General features: G+C 40.2%; 1 protein-coding gene across 1 annotated transcript; it reads right to left on the bottom strand.

The window, feature by feature from the left end:
* Positions 1-20,800: 20,800 nt before the first annotated feature.
* On the bottom strand, positions 20,801-22,462 carry LOC124461502. The gene has a single exon (XM_047013011.1). It carries the CDS (start codon positions 22,460-22,462, stop codon positions 20,801-20,803), a length of 1,662 nt encoding a protein of 553 aa, XP_046868967.1.
* Between the last annotated feature and the right edge of the window lie 4,775 nt (positions 22,463-27,237).

Below are 27,237 nucleotides of genomic sequence, written 5' to 3' on the forward strand. Positions count from 1 at the left end.
TGACCAAAGTAGAGGTAGTAGTGAGGTCGTGTATGGAATGTATCGTGAGCGAGTCGAAACAGGGTCGAAAGGAAGGTTTCTTGAATGTTATTGATAAAGGAGATGAGCCCTTAGTGACTTTTCATGTAGACCATGTCGGGCCGATGGAGTTAACCAAGAAACGATATAACCACATATTAGTAGTAGTCGATGCTTTTTCGAAATACGTATGGTTATATCCGACGAAAGGTACAAGTTCGGAAGAGGTTGTTGAGAGATTGCAGAAACAGTCTGAGTTGTTCGGGAATCCAAAGAGGATCGTTAGTGATCGAGGTAGCGCTTTTACGTCTCACATTTTTAAAGAATATTGCGAGTCGCAAAAGATACAACATTTAGTGATTGCGACAGGAGTTCCGAGAGGAAACGGGCAAGTAGAGCGAGTTAATCGGATTGTTATAGCATTGTTGACGAAACTGTGTGCCAGTGATCCCGGAGCATGGTATAAGCACGTAGGTAGGGTGCAACAGTTTATAAACTCGTCACCACCTAGAAGCACGAAAATATCACCCTTTAAGATATTAACTGGTACTGAGATGAGGACTAGCTACGATTTAGAACTAAAGAGTATGTTGGAAGAAGAGTTATTAATTGAGTTACAAAACTCTATGCGGTTGAGAAAGTAGGAGATGGAGAAGGTCCGAAAGGTACTACCACCGTGGCAGATTATATATAAAAAAATGGTGTCCATCATTCGGGGCGAATGTGGAGGTCGTATGGCCGAATGTAGGATCGCGGTATGGTAGAGGTGATTTCGAGTGAGAACGGGTATCGATGTAATATCGATTAAAAACGATATACGATTGTGAGGAGTGGTCAGTCAGTCCGAAGAGAGTCAGTCGAATAGAGCGAGCCGGTAAAGTTGCGTCTCAAAGTGTGAGCAGTGAAATCAAAAAATAAAGAGAGACATTGTGAAGTAATTAATAATTTTACTACTAAGCTAATAAACTAATAATAAACTAATAATACAAAAGTACAATAAAGCTGATGAAAATAAAACCCAGTGTGTGCGAATTAAATCTCTTCGACTTAGTGAAGGTTGAAAATCCACAGCTTGCGAGGCTCGTCCGGGAAAAAGCTGAATCCCACATACATGTTCCGACGGATTTCGCTCGCCTGAGGAGACATCGCTTGCAACTCTTGTGCCAGTTGTAAAAGGACTCGGATCGCCAAGAATGGCGCGCAGTTAACCCCAAACGTGACAGTTTGTAACTCATAATCCTGAATATTGCCGCAGCGGTCTCGGTAGAGGATCCGCTGAAAGGGGGTATGCCTGGGGTCGACTCGGATTTGTCGATAAATCTGCGTTATGTCGGCGTTGAAAACGAATTGAAAGAACCGCCATTTCAGTACCTGAAGCGTGAGGTCGGCCTGAAGAGTGGGGCCGGTGTGCAAGACATCGTTGAGGCTGACGCCTTGTGTGGAGGGGCTCGACGCGTTAAATACCACGCGTACCTTAGTGGTTGTGCTATCGGGCTTAAACACCGCGTGATGGGGGAGATAGAAGTTTTTCCCATCTTGAGGCGGCGTTACCCGAATCATATGACCCAATTCCTCGTACTCTTGAATAATGGCATCGTACTGCGTTTTTAGGACGGTATCCTTGAGAAGGCGTGCTTCATTTCGCAGGAATTGAGCCAGCGCGTTCGGTCTTGAGTGGCCCAAGTCAACGCTATTCGGACCTTTGAACGGTAGGGACACAACATAACGGCCGTCCTTTCCTCTTTGGGTGGTCTCCTGGAAGTTCCGCTCGCAGAATACGTCATCCTCCTTTTCCGGCTTTGCGGGAAGGTCTTCCACCTCCCAAAACTTGTTGAGGAGTACATCAAGTTTTGTTTCTGGACTAACTCGCGTCTGTGCCGCGAAAACTGATCGAGACACCGGAGGGTCAGGCATGATAGCCCCACACAGAACCCATCCAAAGATGGTTTCTAGCCCGACGAACTCACCAATATCCTTTTTGATCCGTTCTCCGAGGATGTGGGGAAACAGGTGTACACCGATAATCATGTCAATAGGCGCGGGCTTGTTGTAGTACGGGTCAGCCAGGGGGCGATCGAGGCACTGCGTCGGCCCCTGACAATTTGGATACGACCAGGGCGGAGACCTCAATCTTGTTCAGTCTGTCACACGGGGGAGACAGCATTAGCAGACACACCTTGTCGGCGCAGCCTCCATCACTCTGGCCCATGCCAGTAACCGCGGCGTCTACTGGGTAGAAGGGGGGCTGGACCATGCTGAAGACACGCTCGGAGAGAAAAGTTGAATCGGCCCCAGAGCCGCAGTGCCTAAAAGGCCTCTGCCTGGGGTAGATGCAAAATAACTTTGAGCATTTGTGAGCTGGTTGCTCGTGGACGGACGCTTTGTGGCGAAGGATGGTGGGACTTGGGCGGCGGACGGCGAGGGCACGGACGTTCCTTGCAGGTATGGCAATTATGCGCACTGGAGCAGCCCTTCACTTGATGACCACGGGCAAAACAGTTCAGACAAAGTCCCTGCTGTCTAATGGTTTCCAGCCGCCTCTGAACAGGCATATCAAGAAAACTAGGGCAGAGCCGTATTGGGTGATTCTCCCGATGGCACAGCTTACAAGAAGCCGGTTTGAGCTGGGCTTTCGCGGGGAACGCTTGGACCTTCATCGTTGCAGAGGATTTGCGGGGGCCAATGGGGATGGCTTGCACACTTGGGGCCAACTTATGTTCTTCGGTGGCATCCAGGACACGATACCGATCGGTAAGAAATTGGTTCAAATCGGACCAAGTTGAGACGACAGTTGCGAAAAGAACTTTCACTCGTTGCAGAGGACGGACGTGTTTTTTTGCGCTTATCAACTTTTATTTTTTCTCGCGATTAAATACTTTTATATAACTCTTAAATTATCGGTTTACTTAATAACAATTACAACATCCGAATTTTATTTTCATTTCGCGAATTCTTGCTGTCGTTTTTGTTTAAATTTAAATAAAATCAAAACTTACAACAATACTTGCATTAGCGGTGTTGTTGTTTTGTTTATCTCTTTTGCTTTTGTGTCTTTACCGTTTTAACTAACTCTCGCGCTCTTGCGTACAAATTGTTGTTGCATGTGTTCAATTTGACGCGCTCTCCCGCTCTTTCCTATTCTTGATTGATTTGCGCTCTCGTCTTTTGCCTACCCGCGACTCTGTGATACGTGTTTTTGTTTTTGTGTTTTTCATTTCTTTTTATTCTTTAGTTGTGAAGGCTTACTCTGCACATTAACCCTTGTGTCAGAACTGGTCAGTATATTCTTATACACAGATTTTTAACCTTTAGAATTTTTATTTTTTTTTTGTATTTCCTTTTTCAATTAAATTAAACTTTTTGATAAAATGGTTGTCTGCTCAAAAAATAATTGCATAGTTGCCACTAATGCGGTTGACTCCCATGATTATATTCTTTGTTGGTTGTGTGACAATGCTGTTCACGTCAAGTGTGCAGGTTACACAGGCAGAATCAAGGAGTCTATTGCTAAAGGTGGTGGCTTAAAATATGGATGTGATGCTTGCCGGGAGGTCGAGAATGAGATGCGCTCTTTCATGAGGCGGACTAGAGATAGTTTTGACACTTTAAGGGCAGGTTTTAATAAACTCCAAGCGGAGTTTACTGCGGTGGAGACTCAGTTCAGAAGTTTATCGCTTATGAATGAGTCTCCGAAACGTAAAAGGACCAGTCCTTGGGGTGTTTCTGTATCTGTAGATCCGCCAGCGTCTCTTATCGTCCCCGACCGGTCTCATGCACCGTCCACTCCTAATGTACAGCAATTGATATCGTTTAAGAGCCCTGTTGTGAATGCTATTAGTAATGAATTACCGGTATCACCTGGGAATGATCTCTTAAAAACGATGCCTATTGTAGTGTCCGATGTGTCTGGGCAATTACCCATTCCAATGGAAATTGCCGATAGTTCTAAAAGTATCGAGGGCCCCGTGAACAAGTTGACTGCTGCAGTGGGTGACTTGTCCAACGTTACTGCTGCGGCTGACGCTTCGGGACCGCGGCCTCTTGTTGGTATACCACCAAAGAAACATATATTTGTTTCTAGGCTAGACCCTGTTGTCACATCTGATGATGTAATAGCCTATATTCGGAAGAAAGTTAACGTCTCGAATATTGCGGTGGAAAAGTTTAAATTTTCTTATTCTCGGGACATTTCGTCCTTTAAAATTAGTGTTTCTGCCAATATCTTCGACACTATATGTCGAGAAGATTTTTGGCCTAAACATATAATAGTTAAGGAATATACTGTAAAAAAGAAAAATCGGCAACCGATTCGCTTGCCTACAACAACAACTAATACTATTCCTGCCACATCAGCATCTGCTGGTGTGTCAAAAAACTAGCTTCGTCCCTTAACCTGGGTTACCAGAACGTTAGAGGACTGAAATCTAAACTTCCTAATCTCTATGTAGATAGTCTTTCTTTTGAGCATAACATTCTAGCTTTCACAGAGACGTGGCTAAAACCTGATATGGCTGATGCATCGGTTTTTTCCACAAACTTTTCTATTTTCAGACGTGACCGGATTTCTCGCATAGGTGGTGGCGTTCTGATAGCTGTGGATGCTGCTTTATCATCTGAAATGATTCAATTTTCTAGTACCCAGGAGATTGAGTTTGTCGGTGTTAAAGTAAATTTTAAATCTTTCAATGCTTTCATTACTTGTTCCTATATTCCACCATTGTCAGACATGGTGGTATATTTAAATCATTTAGAGGCAATTCAGTTTGTCTCCTCTTTAGTTTCGAGCCAAGACATGCTCATAGTTGTAGGTGATTTTAATTTACCCGCTTTAGCATGGTCACTAACAGATGGTAGATTGGTGGTAGATTTACCACGTTGCTGCCCTCTTTGTCACATGACTTTATTGATGGCCTTCTAGGCTTATCTTTATCCCAAGTCAATCCTGTCTTAAATTCTAATGGCAAATCGTTAGATCTTATATTTGTATTGGATTCTTCTTATTGTGAGGTTTCTAGGATCGAACCATTTGTTCTTCCAGAAGACAAATTTCATCCTACATTAAATTTAAAAATTGATTTGCCCTTGCTTTCACCATTACTTGGTTCAAATGAGTTACCACTAACTAGGTGCTTTCGTAAGACTGACTTTGCCAGCCTTAATGAAAACATTGCTACTACCGATTGGTCTTATCTGTACAATTGTAGTGATATGAACTCGGCTGTTCGTTTTTTCTATGATACTCTGAATTCACTCTTTGATATTTGTGTGCCTCTTGGTAGGCTGGAGCGGCTTACCAAACCTCCCTGGTTCTCTCGCGAGCTATCCAATTTGAAAAATGTGAAGACACGATATTATAAGAAGTTCCAAAAAACACGTCGTTCATCAGATTATGCTCTGTATACAGTCGCTCGTTCAAAATTCATGATGCTTAATACACAATGCTATAAGAATTATCTTCAGCGGTGTAAGCTTCAGTTTTCTTCTGACCCTAAACAATTTTATAATTTTGTTAATTCTAAACGTAAGACCTCTGTGCACCCATCTTTTTTGTCTTTTCAAAATAAAAAAGCGAGCACTGATCAGGCAATTGCCGATATGTTTGCGAGTTTTTTCAAAACAACTTATTCCTCAACGGAATATCGAGCAAGTCCGTATCCTTATCATTTAAAAAAGGCTAATTGCATTTTCAATCCAGTGATTGATGAAAGTTCTATTCTTACCGAACTTAAATTAGTTAAACCTGTTTATTCTCCGGGGCCAGACGGTATTCCTGGATGTATACTCAGGTTCTGTGCAAACGCATTATGTAAACCCATTTTAAAATTGTTTCTATTGTCTGTAGAATCTTCCTCTTTTCCATCTATTTGGAAGGAGTCATATATTATTCCTCTGCATAAAAATGGCAAAAAGTCCGAAGCCTCTAACTATAGGGGTATCTCAAAATTGTCCGCTATTCCGAAAGCTTTTGAGAAAATTATAACTTCTCAATTGCAACATTTTTGCAGCTCTATTATTTCGCCATCCCAACATGGGTTTGTGAAACGTAGATCTACAACCACTAACCTTTTAGAATTTACATCAATAATTATCAAGGGGTTCAAAAATGGTAAACAAACTGATGTCATATACACTGACTTCAGCAAAGCCTTTGATTCCGTTAATCATACCCTATTACTTTCTAAGCTGAGCGACATTGGGTTTCCACCCCTTTTCCTTTCTTGGGTTCAAGAATATTTAACAAATAGAAAACAGAAGGTACTTTTTAAGTCTTCTTTTTCCGTTTCCATTTCTGTGACTTCTGGTGTACCTCAAGGTAGTCATCTTGGCCCTCTGCTCTTCACACTATTTATTAACGATCTTCCATCAGTCATTATTCATTCGCGTGTGCTTATGTATGCTGACGATGTCAAGCTTTGTCTTACTTATAAAGATACAGATTCATGTAGTCGGCTACAAGCTGATCTTAAAAACTTTCAATCCTGGTGCCAGTTTAATCTACTAAATCTTAACACTACCAAATGTAAGGTAATGACTTTTTTTCGTAACTCTCCTCAACTGGTCACTTATATTCTAAACAACAGCCATTTAGAACGTCTAAATAATATGAATGATTTGGCGTACTTATGGACCATAAGTTAAATTTTAACACCCATATTTCCACCACGGTCGCAAAGGCCATGAGTGTCCTGGGTTTCATTAAAAGATGGTCAAAAGAATTTGATGACCCCTATACAACTAAAGTTCTTTTTACTTCGCTTGTCCGTCCTATTTTAGAGTATGGATCTTGCATTTGGTCACCTCAATATGAGTCGCACCAGATTAGACTACAATCCGTTCAAAAGCAGTTCTTGCTATTTGCTCTTCGTGGCTTAAACTGGGATCGCAATGTCAATTTGCCTTCGTATTCTAGTAGACTTCTCTTGATTAACCTTCCGTCCCTAACTAACCGTAGAATTATGCTTGGTGTCATTTTTATGCACAAGCTCCTAATTGGTGATATCGACTCGCCTGAGTTATTAGCTCAGGTGAATCTGTCGGTACCATGTAGACGGAGTAGACATCCTTTAATACCTTTATCCCTTAGTCGTTGTTCTTCTAACTATGCTATGCATGAACCTTTTAGGGTCCTCTGCTCTGATTACAATCTTCTATCCCCTGTAATCGGCTCAGAGTTTTCTATTAATATGCTTAAAACATCTATCCTATCCCATTTAGTTAATAGATAGCTATAGTATTATGTGTTTGTCTGTCTTTTCTATTGTGTATTTTGTCCACGCGATTCGTGCCGTGCGTTATACGGCTGCACCCCTCGGTCGGTCGGGTGGGAGGTGGGCAGTTATCTGCTTGGGCTCGCGCGTAACAGGCTTTGTCCTGGTGTCGTAGGGGCCACTTGAACGTACTGCGCATAGTATCGTCAACGTCCGCTATGAATTTGGCGCGCTTGAGCCGCCTATCGATATCACGACTCGACTCACGTGTCACCAGTACTCCGAAAACAGCTGTCGGCCGCTGTTTATATATTTGGTTTTTGATTTTGTTGTTTACTTATGTTAATAATTTTTTTTTTGTGGTTGTGCGGAAAAACCAAGAATAAAAGAACGCTTTTACACACCGCGAGTGTTGTGCGCGAAGGCAAACAAAACAGACGATCAATGCATATGGACAAATGCTTTGATCTATGTATGTACGTATATGCATAAGTACACAGGTGAGTATATAGATATGTGTGCACACGCGTTGTTCACAACAAAAATAACGTAAGTAATTGTCATTTAATTGGAGGTGGGGTGGTGTTAAATCAATGCGCGACACCGAAATGGATTATGTGTTGTAGATAGGTACATATGTGCAATGTATGACTATGTAAATATGTATGTACATATGTAAGCAAGTGCACCGGTTTCCAAAGACGCGCGTGAGGAATTAATTTCGCACCTAATCCGAACGCGCAAGAAATCGCGGTGCATACGTTAAGTGCTAAAAAAAAACAATATTTTTTGGCCTTTTGTGTTGTGGTAAATGTGTGAAGGGATTATATGTACATGGATATGTACATATGCGCGTACATCAACAGATGACGATGTGTGTATGTACGTAGATACGCGCGTGCGGAAATTAGTTTGGCATTAAAAATAATTATTTCAACACATAAGAAAACGCGGTGAACACTTGGATTATTATTTTTTTTCTATTTTTTATAACACTTTAATATTTTTTGGTTTTTAACCCTTTACGTGGACTTGGCAAACAGCTGTGGAAATTACATGTACATGTGAATGCATATGTAAAAGAGGTGGATTTGGACAAGTGCGGGGAAAAATCTAAATAAAGAAATGGAAATGTAATGGAAAACGAGAACGTTGGACAAACACGCTAAGGATTAGGAACTACCATGTACCCTTGGAACAGGTCAGGTATGTACATACAATATGTAAAAGTGTGTAGGTCGCTATGGAGAAGCGGGAAAACCTCACACTTTTATTAGTATGTAGGGGCAAATGAAACGAATAATGAAATTTTGTACTTATCAGGAATTCCGCCGATGCAAGCTGGAGGAGCGGAAGGATATCCGGCTCGAAGGACCAATGATTGTGGCGGGGCGGAAGGACCCGATATAGTAGCAAGTGGTTGGCGGGTGCCAATATCTTCAGGGTCTCGTACGTGAGTAGAATGATTAAAACGCGCGAAAAACTTCGTTTTAATTCCATGTTTGATTTATTTAATTCACAAGGTATACCGACACACACACGAAATGGTTCGGTTTGAAAAAGTGACAAATCGCAAAGTAAAATATAAAGGAGATGAACGGGTGTTCGGGTGAAAATCTCGATTCAGAATAAATGGCGATGCCCATTGGAAAAACCAAGTCACTCCTCCTGGTGTGACCGTAGATGCCGAGGATCAAAAAACCCTCCTCACTCCTCACTGCTCACTGCTCTTCGCCGTTTACTGCTGTTCACCCGGTGGCGTGAACAGATAGTGTTGTTAGTACTTTTTTTCTCGTTGTTCTTGATTGATTTCGACTTGAAAGTGGTTCATACTTTAAAATATTTATGTTTATTATTTGGTCTATATTTCTTGTGTTGAGCAATCTCAGGCCTTCATTTCGGGAGTTGGTTATGGTATTTGCTAGTAAATACAATGCTGAATTTCTTGATTTGGAATCAATACAATGTCTTCTTATGAACTTTTCGGACAACTTGGGATCTTGCTGGCAAAACTATTAAATTGTTACCAAAACTGTAGAATGTTGTTACATATATCGGATATTTTAGATTGCTAAGTCTAATTTTTAGCCAGTCTTCGGACCGATTGAAATCTAATTGACATTTATATTTTCTGATGAAATCGATTCCTAGTATTCCATCACTTGGAATAGCGAAATGGGAATTCACGATGTGAAAGTCGTGTTGGGATTATATATTTTGAAGTTTATATGTCAATAGAAGTAAACCCTATGAATTTGATTACTTTCTGTCTAGTTCCCTGTATGTTGATAATTTGACTTGTGCAAATTATTGCACTTGCATTGAAAAGTGTATTTTCTTTTTATTAAGATAGATATTTCCGCACCTGTATCTATTAAGAGTACTAACTTTATTCCTGTTGCACATTTCTAAAAGGAACAAACGTATTTTGACTAAGACTGATGGCGTGAATCTTGCTGTTTTTTGCTGCTGGGTATCTAAAGAAGTTTCCCAAAGCGTTCTGTGCTACTCGGACATTACTGTTGTTATAACCGTTCTGTTGGTTATTTCCTCGGTTTCCTCTATTATTATTCCTGTTGTAACCTCTGTTGTTTCCTCTCTATCTATTATTTGGATTTTGCTGGTAATTTTGGCCGTTATTACGATCATATAATTATTGTAATAACCACTGCCTCTAACGCGTCAATTATATCTGTTACCGCGGCCTCTTTGGGCAAGAGTTGGAGTTTCTAGTCATTTCAGCAATCTGTTCTAGGTACTTCGCGAGGGCTTCATTCATTTTTTTGAAGTTTCCAGCCTCTATTATTGTCTTTAGCTTTTTTAAAGGCTTCCAAGCGCTGTCGTAAATTGTTAACTTCTGTCGTGAACTCATCGGCCGTTTTTCCTTTTTGTACCACCTTTGACAATCGAGCTTTTACTACGTCGGATGTTTAACCGACTATAGTCTCTTGCAATTTCTTTATTATTCCATGGATTGTTTGTACCACTTTTGACAATCGAGCTTTTACTACGTCGGATGTTTAACCGACTATAGTCTCTTGCAATTTCTTTATTATTCCATGGATTGTTGTGAAATCTTCGATTTCTTCCTTTAGTGACATTAACCAACCTCAAAGCTCTTATAAATCTTTGAAGATTCTCTGAATAGGGGTTCCCGGAGAGAAGGAAAATAACCCAATCTTCATTCGTTGAATTCAAAATATGAACTGATTTTATTTACAAAAGTAAGGAGTTTATATAGGAAATCTTAGGCTCTAGGAGGTAACAATTGTTCTTAAGGAGATCTTATTCTAGTACGACTCACACCCGCCGAGTTGTGATAGTTTTGGGTTAGTTTACAATTACAAGTGTTTGTTCCCACAACTTGTGTGGCTGATTGTAATTCTAGTCATATGCTAGGTTAGTTGTTTGTGACAAAAGTACACATGTATTTTATTTTCTTTAGTGCGTCTGATTTGGGGAAGCCGCTTCAGATGGACACGATGTTTATTCTTAAACATTCTGCGCGGGGCCACCAAATGGGGCGATTGGGATTCCTTTATTTTTATTAAGTTGTCTTAAACAAATTATTATTATTAATATTATCATTAGTAAGATGACTAACATTAACGAAGCAACATGATGATGATAACATGATAGAAGTTTAAGCCTAGTAATTCAATATGATGTTCCTTTAATGATTGTAATTGACTTCCTATTCTTTCTAATTGCCGAATGGTTTACTATGTTTGCTTCTACTGGATTCCATGCTATATTTGCTATGTTACTAATATCGCCTACCTGCGAGTAAGATCTTGTCTCAACAATAGTTGTGTATAACCAGTTAGATTTTTTACTCTGTTTAAAAGTCTATTTCAAAATTATATATTAAGTACTGACTATCTATATGAACCATTACCATTTGATTATTATTCAATCGTACAGGCACTGGAATAACTTTATAAAGAAAAGACGGATGTCTACCAAACAGTGGTATTTTTGCATTGATAATTATTTTTCTTTCTATGAAAATACCCTTCGCCGTCAACAGAGTATATATATCTTTTAACTCAGTACCTGTCCTTTTACCTGGTAGTACTAATGCTTCGGACAACTCGTCCTTTATTTTTATTTCCAATTTCATTTGGTTTGGTTTTAAAATATTAGGGTTCAACCTACCATGGTTAATGTCTATTAAAAGATTTATAATTCCTGTCTGAATTTTTTCACATTCATCAATCACGGAAATCAATTGCTTTACAATCATGAAGAACTGAACGGATTCTCTATATACGTAATAGCTTTCTTTCAGTAATTCTGTCATATTTTCGATTCGGTTGTTCATGTTATGAAAATTATCATTTGTTTCATCTATAGTTGTCTTGAGGATGTTTGCCGTGGAGTCTACTATCGATGTCTGCTTTTCGTCTAGGTGTATCAAGTATTGCTGATTTGTCAGTAAACTTATCACGTTTTCTTCCATCTGTACCCTGTCATCCGTATCCATGATGCCAAATAATATATGGTTCAGTGAACCCATGAATTCAAACGGTTCTCGTTTGCTTCTTGTCTTATTTTGACTCATAAACAATCTATTATTTTCTTCGACTTCCGTGATTCGTTTTACCTTGCTGTTTAATACAAAATGGCACTAGTCTTCGAAATTATATAAACAACATTGCTAACATCATTACGGTTCCTACTTTGGACAGATTACAGAATCTGGTACTTTTCCGATATCGATTCTCCTCAACGTCTTCGGATGATTTTACCCTAACAAGTGGACAGATTTTATTAATAGGCCTTGTAATTGACCCTTCCTGCAATTTGACTTTTACCACTCTTACTTTATCGTCCCTGCCTTTGTGAATTTCCTCAATTTTGCCCAGAGGCCACCTGGCTGGGTGACAATTCTCATCTTTAATCAGTACGACCTGTCCATTCTCTAAATTTGCTGTGGTTCGAACGCCACTGATTTCTTTGCTGGAGAGTATATAGATATTCGTTTTTCCATTTCAACCAGAAATCCTTTTTCATTTTCTGAATTAATTTCCATCTGTCTAAATTTCCAATTTATTTCTTTTGATATGGGCTCAGCTGCTTCTAATGTTGGTCTTCCGATCAACAAATGAGCAGGAGTTAACACCTCATTGTTGTCCATATCTTCACCCACAATTTGAACATTATCTTGAACTGCTTTTTTGAACTCTTAATCGAGTCCTAGCTGCTCCCACAAAACTCGTCCCATTATCGAAGTATATGTTAGCGCACTTACCCCGTCTTGCAACAAATCTTCGAAATGCTGCTAGGAAGGCATCAGTTGTCAAGTCACTAACAAGTTCTAAATGAATTGCCTTAGTTGTCAAGCACACAAATACAAGCATTCCCTCAGGTATTTTTTAAGGGCGTTTCTTAAACCGAATATCTAAAATTTCCTTTGAATTTGGCTTCTCATAAGGTTAATTCCTCCGTGTAAGGTTTCTATGAGCATCTTTAATCAACAGCATTGTTAAATGTGATTTATCTAAAATCACAGGATGTTTAGTATCAAAACATATGTTGGCATTTTGTAATCTTCCCCCCACGCGCAAGATTCCATCGTTATCCAAAAATGGATTTAAACTCAAAATTTAGCTTTTCATGTCAATTTGCTTCTTCTGCATAAGACATGATATCTCTCTGCTAAATTGATATGCTTGTTGGTGTTTAATTATACAATTTTTAGCATTCTTAAGCTCATTGACGGTTAGATATTATGGATATACCTTATCTCTTTTCTTAATGCTTGTTGCTCGTTCGACTAGTTAATCTAGCTCCGCCAGTGCCTTTGAAATAAATTTAGTCCATTAATTCCTCTGGTTAGGTAAGCGGTAAGAGGTAAGCTTTTTAATTCTGCAAGTAATTTCAGGTTATTTTACAAATTTTCTTATAACTAATAATTGTACAATCTCATGTCACTTACTCTAGTCTTGGCCTCTTGGCTACGAAAAAAACAACTGAACACGCGGTTCTTATGTATGTACTTAGATCAATGCAGCTGCGTATTTTTCGCGCTTATGTGTCTACTTATGTATAATAATGTACCGCAAGAGTAAGATGAGAGAGAGAGTTTTAGAGTTTCTAAAGAAAAAAAATTATTCGTTATCCACAATCGTTTCCTTTATTCCCCGACGGAACTACTTTTTAGTATTGCTTCATCATGGGGAAACTCGACCTACGTCGGGGTTCGAACTCGAGAACAACAGAATTGTAGATTTAGAAGGTCTCCACTGAGCCACCGACTGGAATTTGGAAGTCTCCAACTTAAATTACGAGATTAATTATAAATAACTGTACGCTCGCTCACACAGTAAAGGGCGATTCTTAATATCGTTTTAATTTTTCAATAATGATTGACACTTTCCTCTTTTCTTTAATATTTTGTTTTAGCTTTACGGTACTTTAGAGAATTTTTCTTATTTGCTGATTATTTGACACTGAACTCGCTTTCTCTTTGCATACAAACAGGAAAATACCAGATCGAACATGATTTTTTTCAAGAACTTAGGACTTACCCATCCGTCCGGTCCGTCGAAGGCCTTCGTCGTCCGCTGGATGATGCTTAGGAATAAAATATTAGGTTAAATCAAGCGTCTGGCATTCCTATGGTACAAATTCGGTCTAAGGGACTCTCAATCCGCAACGAAGAAACTTTCTCTGCCCGTATCCGATTCGGGCGGCTATTCCAAGCTGGTCGCCTTTTTTTGATTTTTTAGATGCTCCAGATTAGTATTTAATTAATAATTTGGCTTGATGGCCAAGAAAATTACAGATTTAAATTTTTATGTATTTTCTGGAGGAGCAGCGTGGTTTAGGCGTCTAGCCAGGGCGGAAGTTCGTCAGAAAAGAGTGTGACCAATGCATGCGATCGCGCATGATGCTACTTCGCTAGGGCTGCACTAGTAAAACTATCGAACTTCTAAGCTCAGCTGATAATTTTTATCGACACAATTACCCACCACTTACTGAAATACAAACTAATGCCTTAAAATTTAAAAATAAAACTAACGGCAGAAACTGGGCACTACACGAAGGCCGGAACTGTTAGAGACGAATGTGCCGACGGACTGAGGGACGCGCCTTGAAACCTGGCTCTCTTTCGCGTCGAAATTCAATCAAAAGTTTAGAACTTCTGAATTGAACCTACATCGCCAAAAGCTCCTCTTGGAGCTTATGAACGCCAGTTGACAGGGTTTTGAATGCATCCCCAGTCCGTTTCATAAAACTTCCCATCTCGAGCTCCAAGCCACGACACGAATCACAGCCCCATTCAAGGCCGACAGGGTGGCAATACTATCCCACACCTTGACTATGTAACCATCACATTTAAAGTGCATTCACACAGCCAACAATTATATTTGCAACAGACACACATTATTAAATAATTGATTTAAACAAAAATAAATTATAAATCAATATGTAAATAATAAGGGAAAAAAGTATACATATATAGTCATATATCTAACTCCAATACCCAATAACATATAAAAATTTCGCCCCCTAAAATTCATAACGTTAAAGTAAACATCCGTTTTTATAAACAATTGTCCCCCTCAAAATCAAAGCGTGTGAACGCTTACTCATAACTAACATAAACAATTAAACACTTGCAATAATAATTGTCCCCCTAACAACCAAAAGCGTGAGAACGCTAATTCAGCATTTAAATTCGGGCCAATCAAATCGTATCAATATCAATCACGCTACTAAAGGGCTCACAAATTTAGCCTATAAATAAGTTTTAAGTTTTCATTCAAATAATAAAGTTCGTTGCTTTTAACTCACAATATCTTTTTTTTCCTCTTTGGGAAAACCAGATATTTAATTGGCGCAGTCGGTAGGATCGGTAAAACTGAACTAGTTATTCTATCCGTGTTACACATAGAATTATTATCCGTGTTACTGTTATTCTATCCGTGTATGTATGTGTCATACAATAGTTAGTGTTACATAGAATTAGTGAATAATCACTATAAAATTCCGATCCGACATCAAGAACTTACGGGTAGTGCTCAAACAAAAACCCAGAAAATCAACAGAACAAAATATCACTAAAACCCACAAAATCAAAAAAACACCAAAACACCACTAACAAAAAAAAAATATCAAAGAAGCTAACATCGGCTATGCCGAAGTTTATATACCCTTGCAATATACAAACAAAACAATTTTAATCCTTTTACTACAATTTGTTCTTCTTCCCTCATTCCCAAAGCAAAGCAACGCACGCACACACATACAGTTTATGTAGCGTTGCGTCTGTGTGTGTATGTGTGTACTCTGTTGATGACGAAAGACGTAGTAGACAGCAAGCAGCGCTGCCGGCAAAGCCGATTATTATATTTACTGTAACTTGTGTTATATTTATGCGATTAATTTCAAATTTTGGGATCTGGTGTTTTATATCCAATATTATCACATATGTAAATTTCATAGCTTACTCCAATTTTTATGAAAATGTTTCTTCTAGTTCTTCTAGAGCTATATGATATAGTGGTCCGATCCTGATTGCTTTCATACTTTATTTTTCCCGGGTAATAAAAAACAATTTATAATACCCTCTGCAAGGGTATAAATAGAAAAAACAAAATCAATCAAGCACTGTCTTCGTTAAGACAGGTGGCAAACTATGATGGACCACGAGAGAATCTGACGTCATTCATAAGGAGGATAGATTTTATTATGCACCTATATCCAACCCATGATGTGTGTAACATATTGTTCAGTGCCATCGAGATGCAGCCAACACCTGGCCCGAACTAAGGTCACACCTCATCAATGAATTGAAGACGCAGACCCCCTGTGAGGAACTTCTTCGACGCCTCTACAACACCAACTATACAGGAAACCTTCTTAAGTTTGTAACAGAATTAGAAGATAAGTCCTATATTATCACAAACAAACTAAGTCTAGAAAACGATGCAAATAACACTACTCTTTATACAATGCTTTAAATAACACTATTGTTGCTCGTTCGACTAGTTAATCTAGCTCCGCCAGTGCCTTTGAAATAAATTTAGTCCATTAATTCCTCTGGTTAGGTAAGCGGTAAGCGGTAAGCTTTTTAATTCTGCAAGTAATTTCAGGTTATTTTACAAATTTTCTTATAACTAATAATTGTACAATCTCATGTCACTTACTCTAGTCTTGGCCTCTTGGCTACGAAAAAACAACTGAACACGCGGTTCTTATGTATGTACTTATTGTTAGATCAATGCAGCTGCGTATTTTTCGCGCTTATGTGTCTACTTATGTATAATAAAGTACCGCAAGAGTAAGATGAGAGAGAGAGTTTTAGAGTTTCTAAAGAGCGTCATTCTGTTTGTTCGGACAAAGTGCCGTTTTGTAGTACAGTGGTACAAAGTTTATTCGAAGGCCCGAATTTCGGCAACATTCCCCTCCCAGCAAGCGAGCCACTGGAGCTTGCTTCATCTTTTCCGACATCGAGGACTGCTAACTTCACTGCTGGTCTGAAGAGGACACCTAATTGTGTTTGTACCTTCGCCTGGCGGACTGGACCATCCTCTGCTGTGGTCACTTCGACCACTCGATCCTTTGTCCAGGTATTACGACGCTGATTTTCGTCTATACTATAAGTACGATGTCGCCTACACCAATTGGCTTTACTTTTTTATGCCACTTGGTCCTTCGTGTTATGTTTGGTAGCATCTCTTTGACCCAGCGCTTCCAAAATAGGTTGGCGAACATCTCACTCTGGCGGAACGACCATTTATGGTCGATTTGTTCCGGATCGCAAATCGGTTTTTCTCCATTTGATGAGCCAAGCAACAGATGATTTGGCGTAAGAGCTTCTTGATCTTCGTCGTCCAGGAACACGTATGTCAGGGGCCTGGAGTTGACCGTCATTTCCACCTCTGCCATGGCGGTAAGAAGACTTTCATCTGAAAATTTTTGATTTGGTGTTATACTAGTTAATCTAGCTCCGCCAGTGCCTTTGAAATAAATTTAGTCCATTAATTCCTCTGGTTAGGTAAGCGGTAAGAGGTAAGCTTTTTAATTCTGCAAGTAATTTCAGGTTATTTTACAAATTTTCTTATAACTAATAATTGTACAATCTCATGTCACTTACTCTAGTCTTGGCCTCTTGGCTACGAAAAAAACAACTGAACACGCGGTTCTTATGTATGTACTTAGATCAATGCAGCTGCGTATTTTTCGCGCTTATGTGTCTACTTATGTATAATAATGTACCGCAAGAGTAAGATGAGAGAGAGAGTTTTAGAGTTTCTAAAGAAAAAAAATTATTCGTTATCCACAATCGTTTCCTTTATTCCCCGACGGAACTACTTTTTAGTATTGCTTCATCATGGGGAAACTCGACCTACGTCGGGGTTCGAACTCGAGAACAACAGAATTGTAGATTTAGAAGGTCTCCACTGAGCCACCGACTGGAATTTGGAAGTCTCCAACTTAAATTACGAGATTAATTATAAATAACTGTACGCTCGCTCACACAGTAAAGGGCGATTCTTAATATCGTTTTAATTTTTCAATAATGATTGACACTTTCCTCTTTTCTTTAATATTTTGTTTTAGCTTTACGGTACTTTAGAGAATTTTTCTTATTTGCTGATTATTTGACACTGAACTCGCTTTCTCTTTGCATACAAACAGGAAAATACCAGATCGAACATGATTTTTTTCAAGAACTTAGGACTTACCCATCCGTCCGGTCCGTCGAAGGCCTTCGTCGTCCGCTGGATGATGCTTAGGAATAAAATATTAGGTTAAATCAAGCGTCTGGCATTCCTATGGTACAAATTCGGTCTAAGGGACTCTCAATCCGCAACGAAGAAACTTTCTCTGCCCGTATCCGATTCGGGCGGCTATTCCAAGCTGGTCGCCTTTTTTTGATTTTTTAGATGCTCCAGATTAGTATTCAATTAATAATTTGGCTTGATGGCCAAGAAAATTACAGATTTAAATTTTTATGTATTTTCTGGAGGAGCAGCGTGGTTTAGGCGTCTAGCCAGGGCGGAAGTTCGTCAGAAAAGAGTGTGACCAATGCATGCGATCGCGCATGATGCTACTTCGCTAGGGCTGCACTAGTAAAACTATCGAACTTCTAAGCTCAGCTGATAATTTTTATCGACACAATTACCCACCACTTACTGAAATACAAACTAATGCCTTAAAATTTAAAAATAAAACTAACGGCAGAAACTGGGCACTACACGAAGGCCGGAACTGTTAGAGACGAATGTGCCGACGGACTGAGGGACGCGCCTTGAAACCTGGCTCTCTTTCGCGTCGAAATTCAATCAAAAGTTTAGAACTTCTGAATTGAACCTACATCGCCAAAAGCTCCTCTTGGAGCTTATGAACGCCAGTTGACAGGGTTTTGAATGCATCCCCAGTCCGTTTCATAAAACTTCCCATCTCGAGCTCCAAGCCACGACACGAATCACAGCCCCATTCAAGGCCGACAGGGTGGCAATACTATCCCACACCTTGACTATGTAACCATCACATTTAAAGTGCATTCACACAGCCAACAATTATATTTGCAACAGACACACATTATTAAATAATTGATTTAAACAAAAATAAATTATAAATCAATATGTAAATAATAAGGGAAAAAAGTATACATATATAGTCATATATCTAACTCCAATACCCAATAACATATAAAAATTTCGCCCCCTAAAATTCATAACGTTAAAGTAAACATCCGTTTTTATAAACAATTGTCCCCCTCAAAATCAAAGCGTGTGAACGCTTACTCATAACTAACATAAACAATTAAACACTTGCAATAATAATTGTCCCCCTAACAACCAAAAGCGTGAGAACGCTAATTCAGCATTTAAATTCGGGCCAATCAAATCGTATCAATATCAATCACGCTACTAAAGGGCTCACAAATTTAGCCTATAAATAAGTTTTAAGTTTTCATTCAAATAATAAAGTTCGTTGCTTTTAACTCACAATATCTTTTTTTTCCTCTTTGGGAAAACCAGATATTTAATTGGCGCAGTCGGTAGGATCGGTAAAACTGAACTAGTTATTCTATCCGTGTTACACATAGAATTATTATCCGTGTTACTGTTATTCTATCCGTGTATGTATGTGTCATACAATAGTTAGTGTTACATAGAATTAGTGAATAATCACTATAAAATTCCGATCCGACATCAAGAACTTACGGGTAGTGCTCAAACAAAAACCCAGAAAATCAACAGAACAAAATATCACTAAAACCCACAAAATCAAAAAAACACCAAAACACCACTAACAAAAAAAAAATATCAAAGAAGCTAACATCGGCTATGCCGAAGTTTATATACCCTTGCAATATACAAACAAAACAATTTTAATCCTTTTACTACAATTTGTTCTTCTTCCCTCATTCCCAAAGCAAAGCAACGCACGCACACACATACAGTTTATGTAGCGTTGCGTCTGTGTGTGTATGTGTGTACTCTGTTGATGACGAAAGACGTAGTAGACAGCAAGCAGCGCTGCCGGCAAAGCCGATTATTATATTTACTGTAACTTGTGTTATATTTATGCGATTAAATTCAAACTTTGGGATCTGGTGTTTTATATCCAATATTATCACATATGTAAATTTCATAGCTTACTCCAATTTTTATGAAAATGTTTCTTCTAGTTCTTCTAGAGCTATATGATATAGTGGTCCGATCCTGATTGCTTTCATACTTTATTTTTCCCGGGTAATAAAAAACAATTTATAATACCCTCTGCAAGGGTATAAATAGAAAAAACAAAATCAATCAAGCACTGTCTTCGTTAAGACAGGTGGCAAACTATGATGGACCACGAGAGAATCTGACGTCATTCATAAGGAGGATAGATTTTATTATGCACCTATATCCAACCCATGATGTGTGTAACATATTGTTCAGTGCCATCGAGATGCAGCCAACACCTGGCCCGAACTAAGGTCACACCTCATCAATGAATTGAAGACGCAGACCCCCTGTGAGGAACTTCTTCGACGCCTCTACAACACCAACTATACAGGAAACCTATACAACATTCCCCTCCCAGCAAGCGAGCCACTGGAGCTTGCTTCATCTTTTCCGACATCGAGGACTGCTAACTTCACTGCTGGTCTGAAGAGGACACCTAATTGTGTTTGTACCTTCGCCTGGCGGACTGGACCATCCTCTGCTGTGGTCACTTCGACCACTCGATCCTTTGTCCAGGTATTACGACGCTGATTTTCGTCTATACTATAAGTACGATGTCGCCTACACCAATTGGCTTTACTTTTTTATGCCACTTGGTCCTTCGTGTTATGTTTGGTAGCATCTCTTTGACCCAGCGCTTCCAAAATAGGTTGGCGAACATCTCACTCTGGCGGAACGACCATTTATGGTCGATTTGTTCCGGATCGCAAATCGGTTTTTCTCCATTTGATGAGCCAAGCAACAGATGATTTGGCGTAAGAGCTTCTTGATCTTCGTCGTCCAGGAACACGTATGTCAGGGGCCTGGAGTTGACCGTCATTTCCACCTCTGCCATGGCGGTAAGAAGACTTTCATCTGAAAATTTTTGATTTGGTGTTATACGGTATAGCGCTCCCAGGCTCCTCCCATGTGAGGAGCTGACGGTGGATTGAAGTACCACGATATTTCCTGCTGCGAGAATTCACGATGCATTTTCGCATCATCCAGTTGAAGTTTGTCTCTAAGGAAGGCATCGGTCCCTCGAAAATTAGTGCCGTTATCGCTATATATTTCCTTTGGTGTGACTCGGCGCGATATATGGCGTCTTAAGCCCATTAGGCATGAGTTTGTGGTTAGACTATGCACGATCTCAATGCTTATTGCTCGCATTGTGAGGCAGGTTATCAGCATGCCCCATCTTTTCAATGACTTTCTTCCATCGATGACTGTTAGCGGCCCAAAATAATCAACTCCTACATACGTAAACGCTGGCTTGAATGCACCCAGTCTAGCCCGCGGTAGGGGCACCATTAAGGGTGCAATGGGTCGAGCACTACTCAGCTTACATTGTTGGCAATCTCGACGAATCCCTTTAAGGAGAGGTCTTAGTTTTGGAATAAAATATTTTTGCCTCACCTCATTTACTGTAGTCTCATGATTCATGTGATAGTATTTTCCATGGTAGTGCCGGACTATCAGCTTTGTAACCCAGTGTTGGGTGGGTAGAGCGATTCGACCTTCAGGGGTGCCAGTGAAGCGACTGGCTCGATCGCGTACACACAATACTCCCTGGTCATTTAGGAAGAGTTGTAACCTCCATAGTGGACTGCTCCGGCAAACGTGGTGGCCGTTTTCGATGGCTGTGTACTCTTCGTTGTAACATTCTTGTTGTATGTTCCGGTATAGAAACATTCTGGCTTCATTAAGTTGGGATGCCAGTTGGTTTGTATTCTCCTTTGATTTACGTATTTTGTTGATCAATTTCCTCTTATAGGCAAGCCAACATGCTATTGCCCTGGTCAATCGATTAAATTTTGAGAAGTACTCGTAATTGATTCTTGCTGGTTCCCTTCGCATGTGAAGGAAACGAGGACGCAGTTCCTCAGTGACTGTCCTTTCATTGGTAGTTTCCGTCGGCCAATCTGCCGGCGGTAGTTTTAAAAATTTGGGTCCTTCGAACCATTGTGTGTATGTTTCAGGCCTATGTTGTCGTTTGGTGGCGATGTCCGCAACATTTAGTATGCTTGGTACCCATCTCCAGTTTCTGGCCTCGGTGAGCTCACATATCTCGGCTATCCTAAACATTACATATTGTTGATATCGTCGTGGGTCTCCATCGAGCCACGCTAGTACCGTTTTCGAGTCGGTCCATAAGTAACATTCCTCAAAGTCTATTTCATGTTGTGCTATTATGTTTTTCATCAGTCGCGCTCCAGTTACTGCTGCCTGTAGCTCCAGGCGGGGTATCGAGAGCGGCTGCAACGGAGCTACCTTGGAATTGGCTGAAACGAGACTCAAAAGTATTTGGTTATTTTGTTCGATACGGAAATACGCAACGGCAGAGTAGGCGTCTTCTCCCGCATCCACGAATACGTGAATTTGAACTCGGCAGTCTTTTGCATGCCAATTTTTAAAATAGCATCTCGGAATTTGCACGTTCTCTATCAAGGGTAAGAAGGACAGCCATGATTGCCACATATCCTGCAGATTGGGTGGTATTTCCTCATCCCAATCAATCTTCGATCGCCAAACTTGTTGGAGCAGTATTTTGAGATACATCATTATACAGGATACGAAGCCCATGGGGTCAAAAACTGACATAAAAACTTGTAAAATTTCACTTTAGTGCATAGGTGAAGGCATCTTGACGTGGGCTCCACCGCATGCCCAATATTTTCTCATAAGAGTGTATCTCTTCACTGTTAAAGAACTGTTTTTCTTCGTAGGTTGTTGTGTCGCGAAGCGCAGCGAGTACCCGTTTGGAATTCGAACACCACTTGCGCATATGGAAACCTCCGTGTGCATGGACTTCTCTAACTTCTTTCGCTAATGTAATGGCTTCTTCTTCTGAATGGCATGAATCGATGTAGTCGTCTACGTAGTGACTTCTCTGAATAGCTTTAGCTGCCGAAGGAAACTCGTCTGCGTGTTTTTTAGCGTTCAGGTCGCGCACATAGTGCGCTATACAGGGGGAGCACGTGGCTCCAAATGTCAACACATTTAATTGGAAAGTTTCTATGACGCCTGTTGTCTGATTTTGCCATAGGAATCGTTGTGCTTTAGCGTCTTCTTCTCTTACTGCTATTCGATGGAACATTTCGGCGATGTCACCGCTCACGCCAATTGCTCTCATTCTAAAGTTATACATAATCTGCAGCAAGGGCACGAGCAAATCGGGCCCCTTTAGAAGAAAGTCATTTAGGGCTACTCCTGATGATTGAGCTGCCGCGTCCCACACCAATCTGACCCTGTCAGGTTTATGTGGATTTCGTACAGTAAAAATGGGCAAGTACCATGCATTTTCGGGTTTCTCCAGGACTTCTTCCTCTGACAAGTTTCTGGCATATCCTTTAGCTATCAAGTTTTGTATTTGACTATGTAGCTCACTTGCAAAAGGAGGGTCTGCTGCCATTTTCTTTTGCATGCATAAGAGTCGTCGTTTTGCTACCGGCAGGCTATTTGGAAATACACGGGGACCATCTTTCCAAAGCAATTCCGTGGTGTACATCCGCGAGCTGTAACTAACAGTGTCCTCTTATCTTAAACATCGGCGGCGATTTTTCCTCCGTTAGCAAATGTTTTTTAACCATCTCATGCAAATCCAGATCGCATTGACACCGATGCAGGTTGAGTCTTCCACCAGATCGTCCCGATCCGCCATATATAGTCCATCCTAGTCTCGTTTTTGCAGCAATTGGTTGCTGCCATTTTCCTTCGCGCACCTTTAGCGAAGCTATGAGATTCGGATTATTACTGCCTATTATCATTTGAGGCATTGGGTTAACAAAGCTCGGGATAGGAAAGTTTTTTAAGTGTGGATATCTTTGTTTTATCCTATCTGCTATCATCGTCTCGGCTGAGGACCAATGGACTTAACTGTGCAGACTTCATTTACTTTAAATAATTTATTACCCTGTCCTTGTTTTGAGATTCTCAAGTTCAGCTGCTTGGATTCCGGCTCCTGACGACTAACATCGCCGGTCCATCTAACGCATAGGGGATTGACGAAACCTTTCACTTCGAGCGCATCAGCCAATTTTTCTTCTACAAGTGTTAGAGTCGATCCGTTGTCCATAAATGCGTAGATATCGACGGATTTCGAATTGGAGTGCAAAGTGACTGGAACGATTCGAACATAGCATTCTGGCTGGTTGGTTAGTGACCCACGATGATTGTGCAGGACGCTTTCCGTCACCTCCTTGTGAAGAAGATGATGATGTTTTGCTTTGCAGCCATTTATGTCGCAAGTTACGCCACTCCAGCAGGATCCCTTGTGGTTTTTGAGGCACAGAGCACATAGGTGATGGTTATTTATTGCGTTCCACCTGGCTTCGACTGACATCTGCAACAACTTTTCGCAAGATACTGGTTTGTGGTGTCCTTTGCATATCGCACAGAATGTGTGTTTATGGTTATCTGTGGGCGCTGCGGTATGTGTATGCATCACTCCTCTGTTGGTTCTCTTCTTGTCACTATCCAGTAATATGTTGGGCGTCGATACACGACTCGCTGCTTCAGCCAACTCAAACAACCAATCCGCTAGGTGCTGTATGTTCGGGTACGGTATGGATTTTGAATGTAGGGCCCAGCTAAGCATCATATCAGGTCCCATCTTCTCGATAAGCTCTTGTAATAACGTAGGGTTGTTCAGGTGCGCATCTAGCTTGCTTGCCCTAATGGTAGCGCACATATTTTTAACCGCAAATGCAAACTCGATCAGCGGTTCTAGCTTGCCCTTTGGAAGATGCAAATTTCGCACATTCTCCATCAACAGTTTTATTATGTGTTCCGGGCGTCCAAAGTACATTCTCAAAGTACTTATAACGCTCGGCAGCATTTCTGGGAACAGTAAGCTGTCTCGCACGGCTTCAAGGGCCCTGCCTTTCAGACATCTCAGCAGACGCATAGCGTTCTCCTCGTTGCTGTATCCACTGATCCGGGTGCTAGTTTCATAGGTGCTTATGAAAAGTGGCCATTCTCTTGGATCTCCTTTGAAAACTGGTAATTCCCTCGGCATTGATTGTCGAGCAGCTACTTGTTGTGGTGTTATGCCATTGGCTTTGCACGGCATGCTCTGCGCTCTGGTACTCGTCGCCTGTGGAGTGTTGGTGGCACTATCATCCGTCATCATTATCTAACGAGGTATTCCAGCAGGATGTTGTGGATGGTTCTTCGCTTCTCCGTTTGACTGTACTCTCGTGTGGAGTAAGGCGTACTTACGGCGCAGATATTCCCTATTCCATGTCTCGCACATCCAGGAACTCGAGGTGGCACTGTTTTTCGATCCGCAGCAGGTGCAGTGGAATTGAGATGCACACCTGGAGCATGTGAGCATTTCCTGGTTGGCCGGCTCCTGGCACAGACCACAGTTTCCAGTCGGTGCCATGTCTATACGTAATTTTACGCGTGGTAAAATTTAAATTTGTTCCTTCCTTGGGATTTGTGTAGTCCCTCCTCTTTAGGTCTCTGTAGCTCTACTACACCGTAGGAATTAAAGAATTTGCTCAAAATTCTTTACGAAAGAAGAAATTTAATTTCCAGTAGAAATTAAAAAGAATTTCGATAGAAATTAAAAAGAATTGTTGCTCGTTCGACTAGTTAATCTAGCTCCGCCAGTGCCTTTGAAATAAATTTAGTCCATTAATTCCTCTGGTTAGGTAAGCGGTAAGCGGTAAGCTTTTTAATTCTGCAAGTAATTTCAGGTTATTTTAAAAATTTTCTTATAACTAATAATTGTACAATCTCATGTTACTTACTCTAGTCTTGGCCTCTTGGCTACGAAAAAACAACTGAACACGCGGTTCTTATGTATGTACTTAGATCAATGCAACTGCGTATTTTTCGCGCTTATGTGTCTACTTATGTATAATAAAGTACCGCAAGAGTAAGATGAGAGAGAGAGTTTTAGAGTTTCTAAAGAGCGTCATTCTGTTTGTTCGGACAAAGTGCCGTTTTGTAGTACAGTGGTACAAAGTTTATTCGCAGGCCCGAATTTCGGCAACAATGCAAATATGTCTTAATACATATGCCGTAATTCTGGCCAGCTTATTCATACAGGAATACTTTTCAATTAGCTCCTGCATAATACTACTCTCTGTATTTAATAGTACGGAATTTACCATAATCTTGTCATCGTCTGTTTTTTATTTAGGCCATTTATCTTTTGCCTCACCGAGCTACTTTGACCCATTCCACCACAATTGACAATCCTTTAGCTTATTTGGATGAATACCCTTGAAGCTACGTCTGCAGGGCTATCTTCAGATTTTACATGGTTCCATGTTATTTCTTTGATTTTTAGGATATCCTCTATGCGACGCCTTACGAATTTTTATTTACTAGCACCGTTCTGTATCCAGCACAGTGTAATAGTAGAGTCACTCCAAGCATATATTTCAGATGGAGTAGCAATAGATTGCTGGACTCTTTGTACCAATTGCGATAGCAAGTGTGCTGCACATAATTCCAATTTAGGAATAGTCTTCCTATTTTTGATTGGATTAACTTTGTTCTTGCTGGCTATTAAGGTAACTGCTTCACCTATCTTAGCATATACCACCGCTGCATATGCCTTTTCTAAAGCGTCAGCAAAACCATGATGAATCTGTAACAACATATTAGGCTGTGTCTTGATCCATCGGGGTAACCTGACTTCTTCCAGATACACCAAATTATCCCTGAAGGATTTCCACTCTGTTGTTTCGTTATCGAACAACTCTTGATCCCAATTTTGCTCAGCTAGCCACAACTTCTGCATAAAAACCTTGCCTATTACCGTTACAGGTGCTAGCCAACCTAGTGGATCATAAATCTTGGTTAGTGTGGATAGCACACCTCTTTTATTCACCTTTCTGTTCTCGTCACAGTGTACCTTAAACTTCAATTCGTCTTTAATTGGTTCCCACTGCAACCCCAAGGTTTTAATTGCCTCGTTCTCATAAATTTTTAATACTTTATTATCGCCTGTATCAAAAACCTCCTCAACAATTTCGGACTTATTCGAAATCCATTTTCTCAAATTCATTCCTGCTTTTTCCAGTTCTCTTGAAACCTGTTGAACTTTGTGTTTTGATTCTTGTACGGTATTACCTCCAGTCATTAAATCATCCATGTAGAATTCATCTCGGATAATTTCACTAATCACTTTATCTTGACATCTGTTTGCTATCTCTGCAAGTACCCTTGTAGCTAAATAAGGTGCTGATGCAGTACTTTACGTCACTGTAGTCAATTTATATATTCTTAATTTTTTCCGCGGTGAAGTTCTCCATAAAATATGCAAATATTTTTGATCGTTTAGACCAATGTTTTTTTGCCGATACATTTTTTCAATA

The sequence above is a fragment of the Drosophila willistoni genome, unplaced genomic scaffold (assembly GCF_018902025.1).
Source record: "Drosophila willistoni isolate 14030-0811.24 unplaced genomic scaffold, UCI_dwil_1.1 Seg507, whole genome shotgun sequence".
NCBI classification, from domain to species: Eukaryota; Metazoa; Arthropoda; class Insecta; order Diptera; family Drosophilidae; genus Drosophila; species Drosophila willistoni.

Coding starts and splice junctions, on each gene's coding strand:
- LOC124461502 (XM_047013011.1), bottom strand. CDS start 22,462: ATGTATCTCAAAATACTGCTCCAACAAGTTTGGCGATCGAAGATTGAT.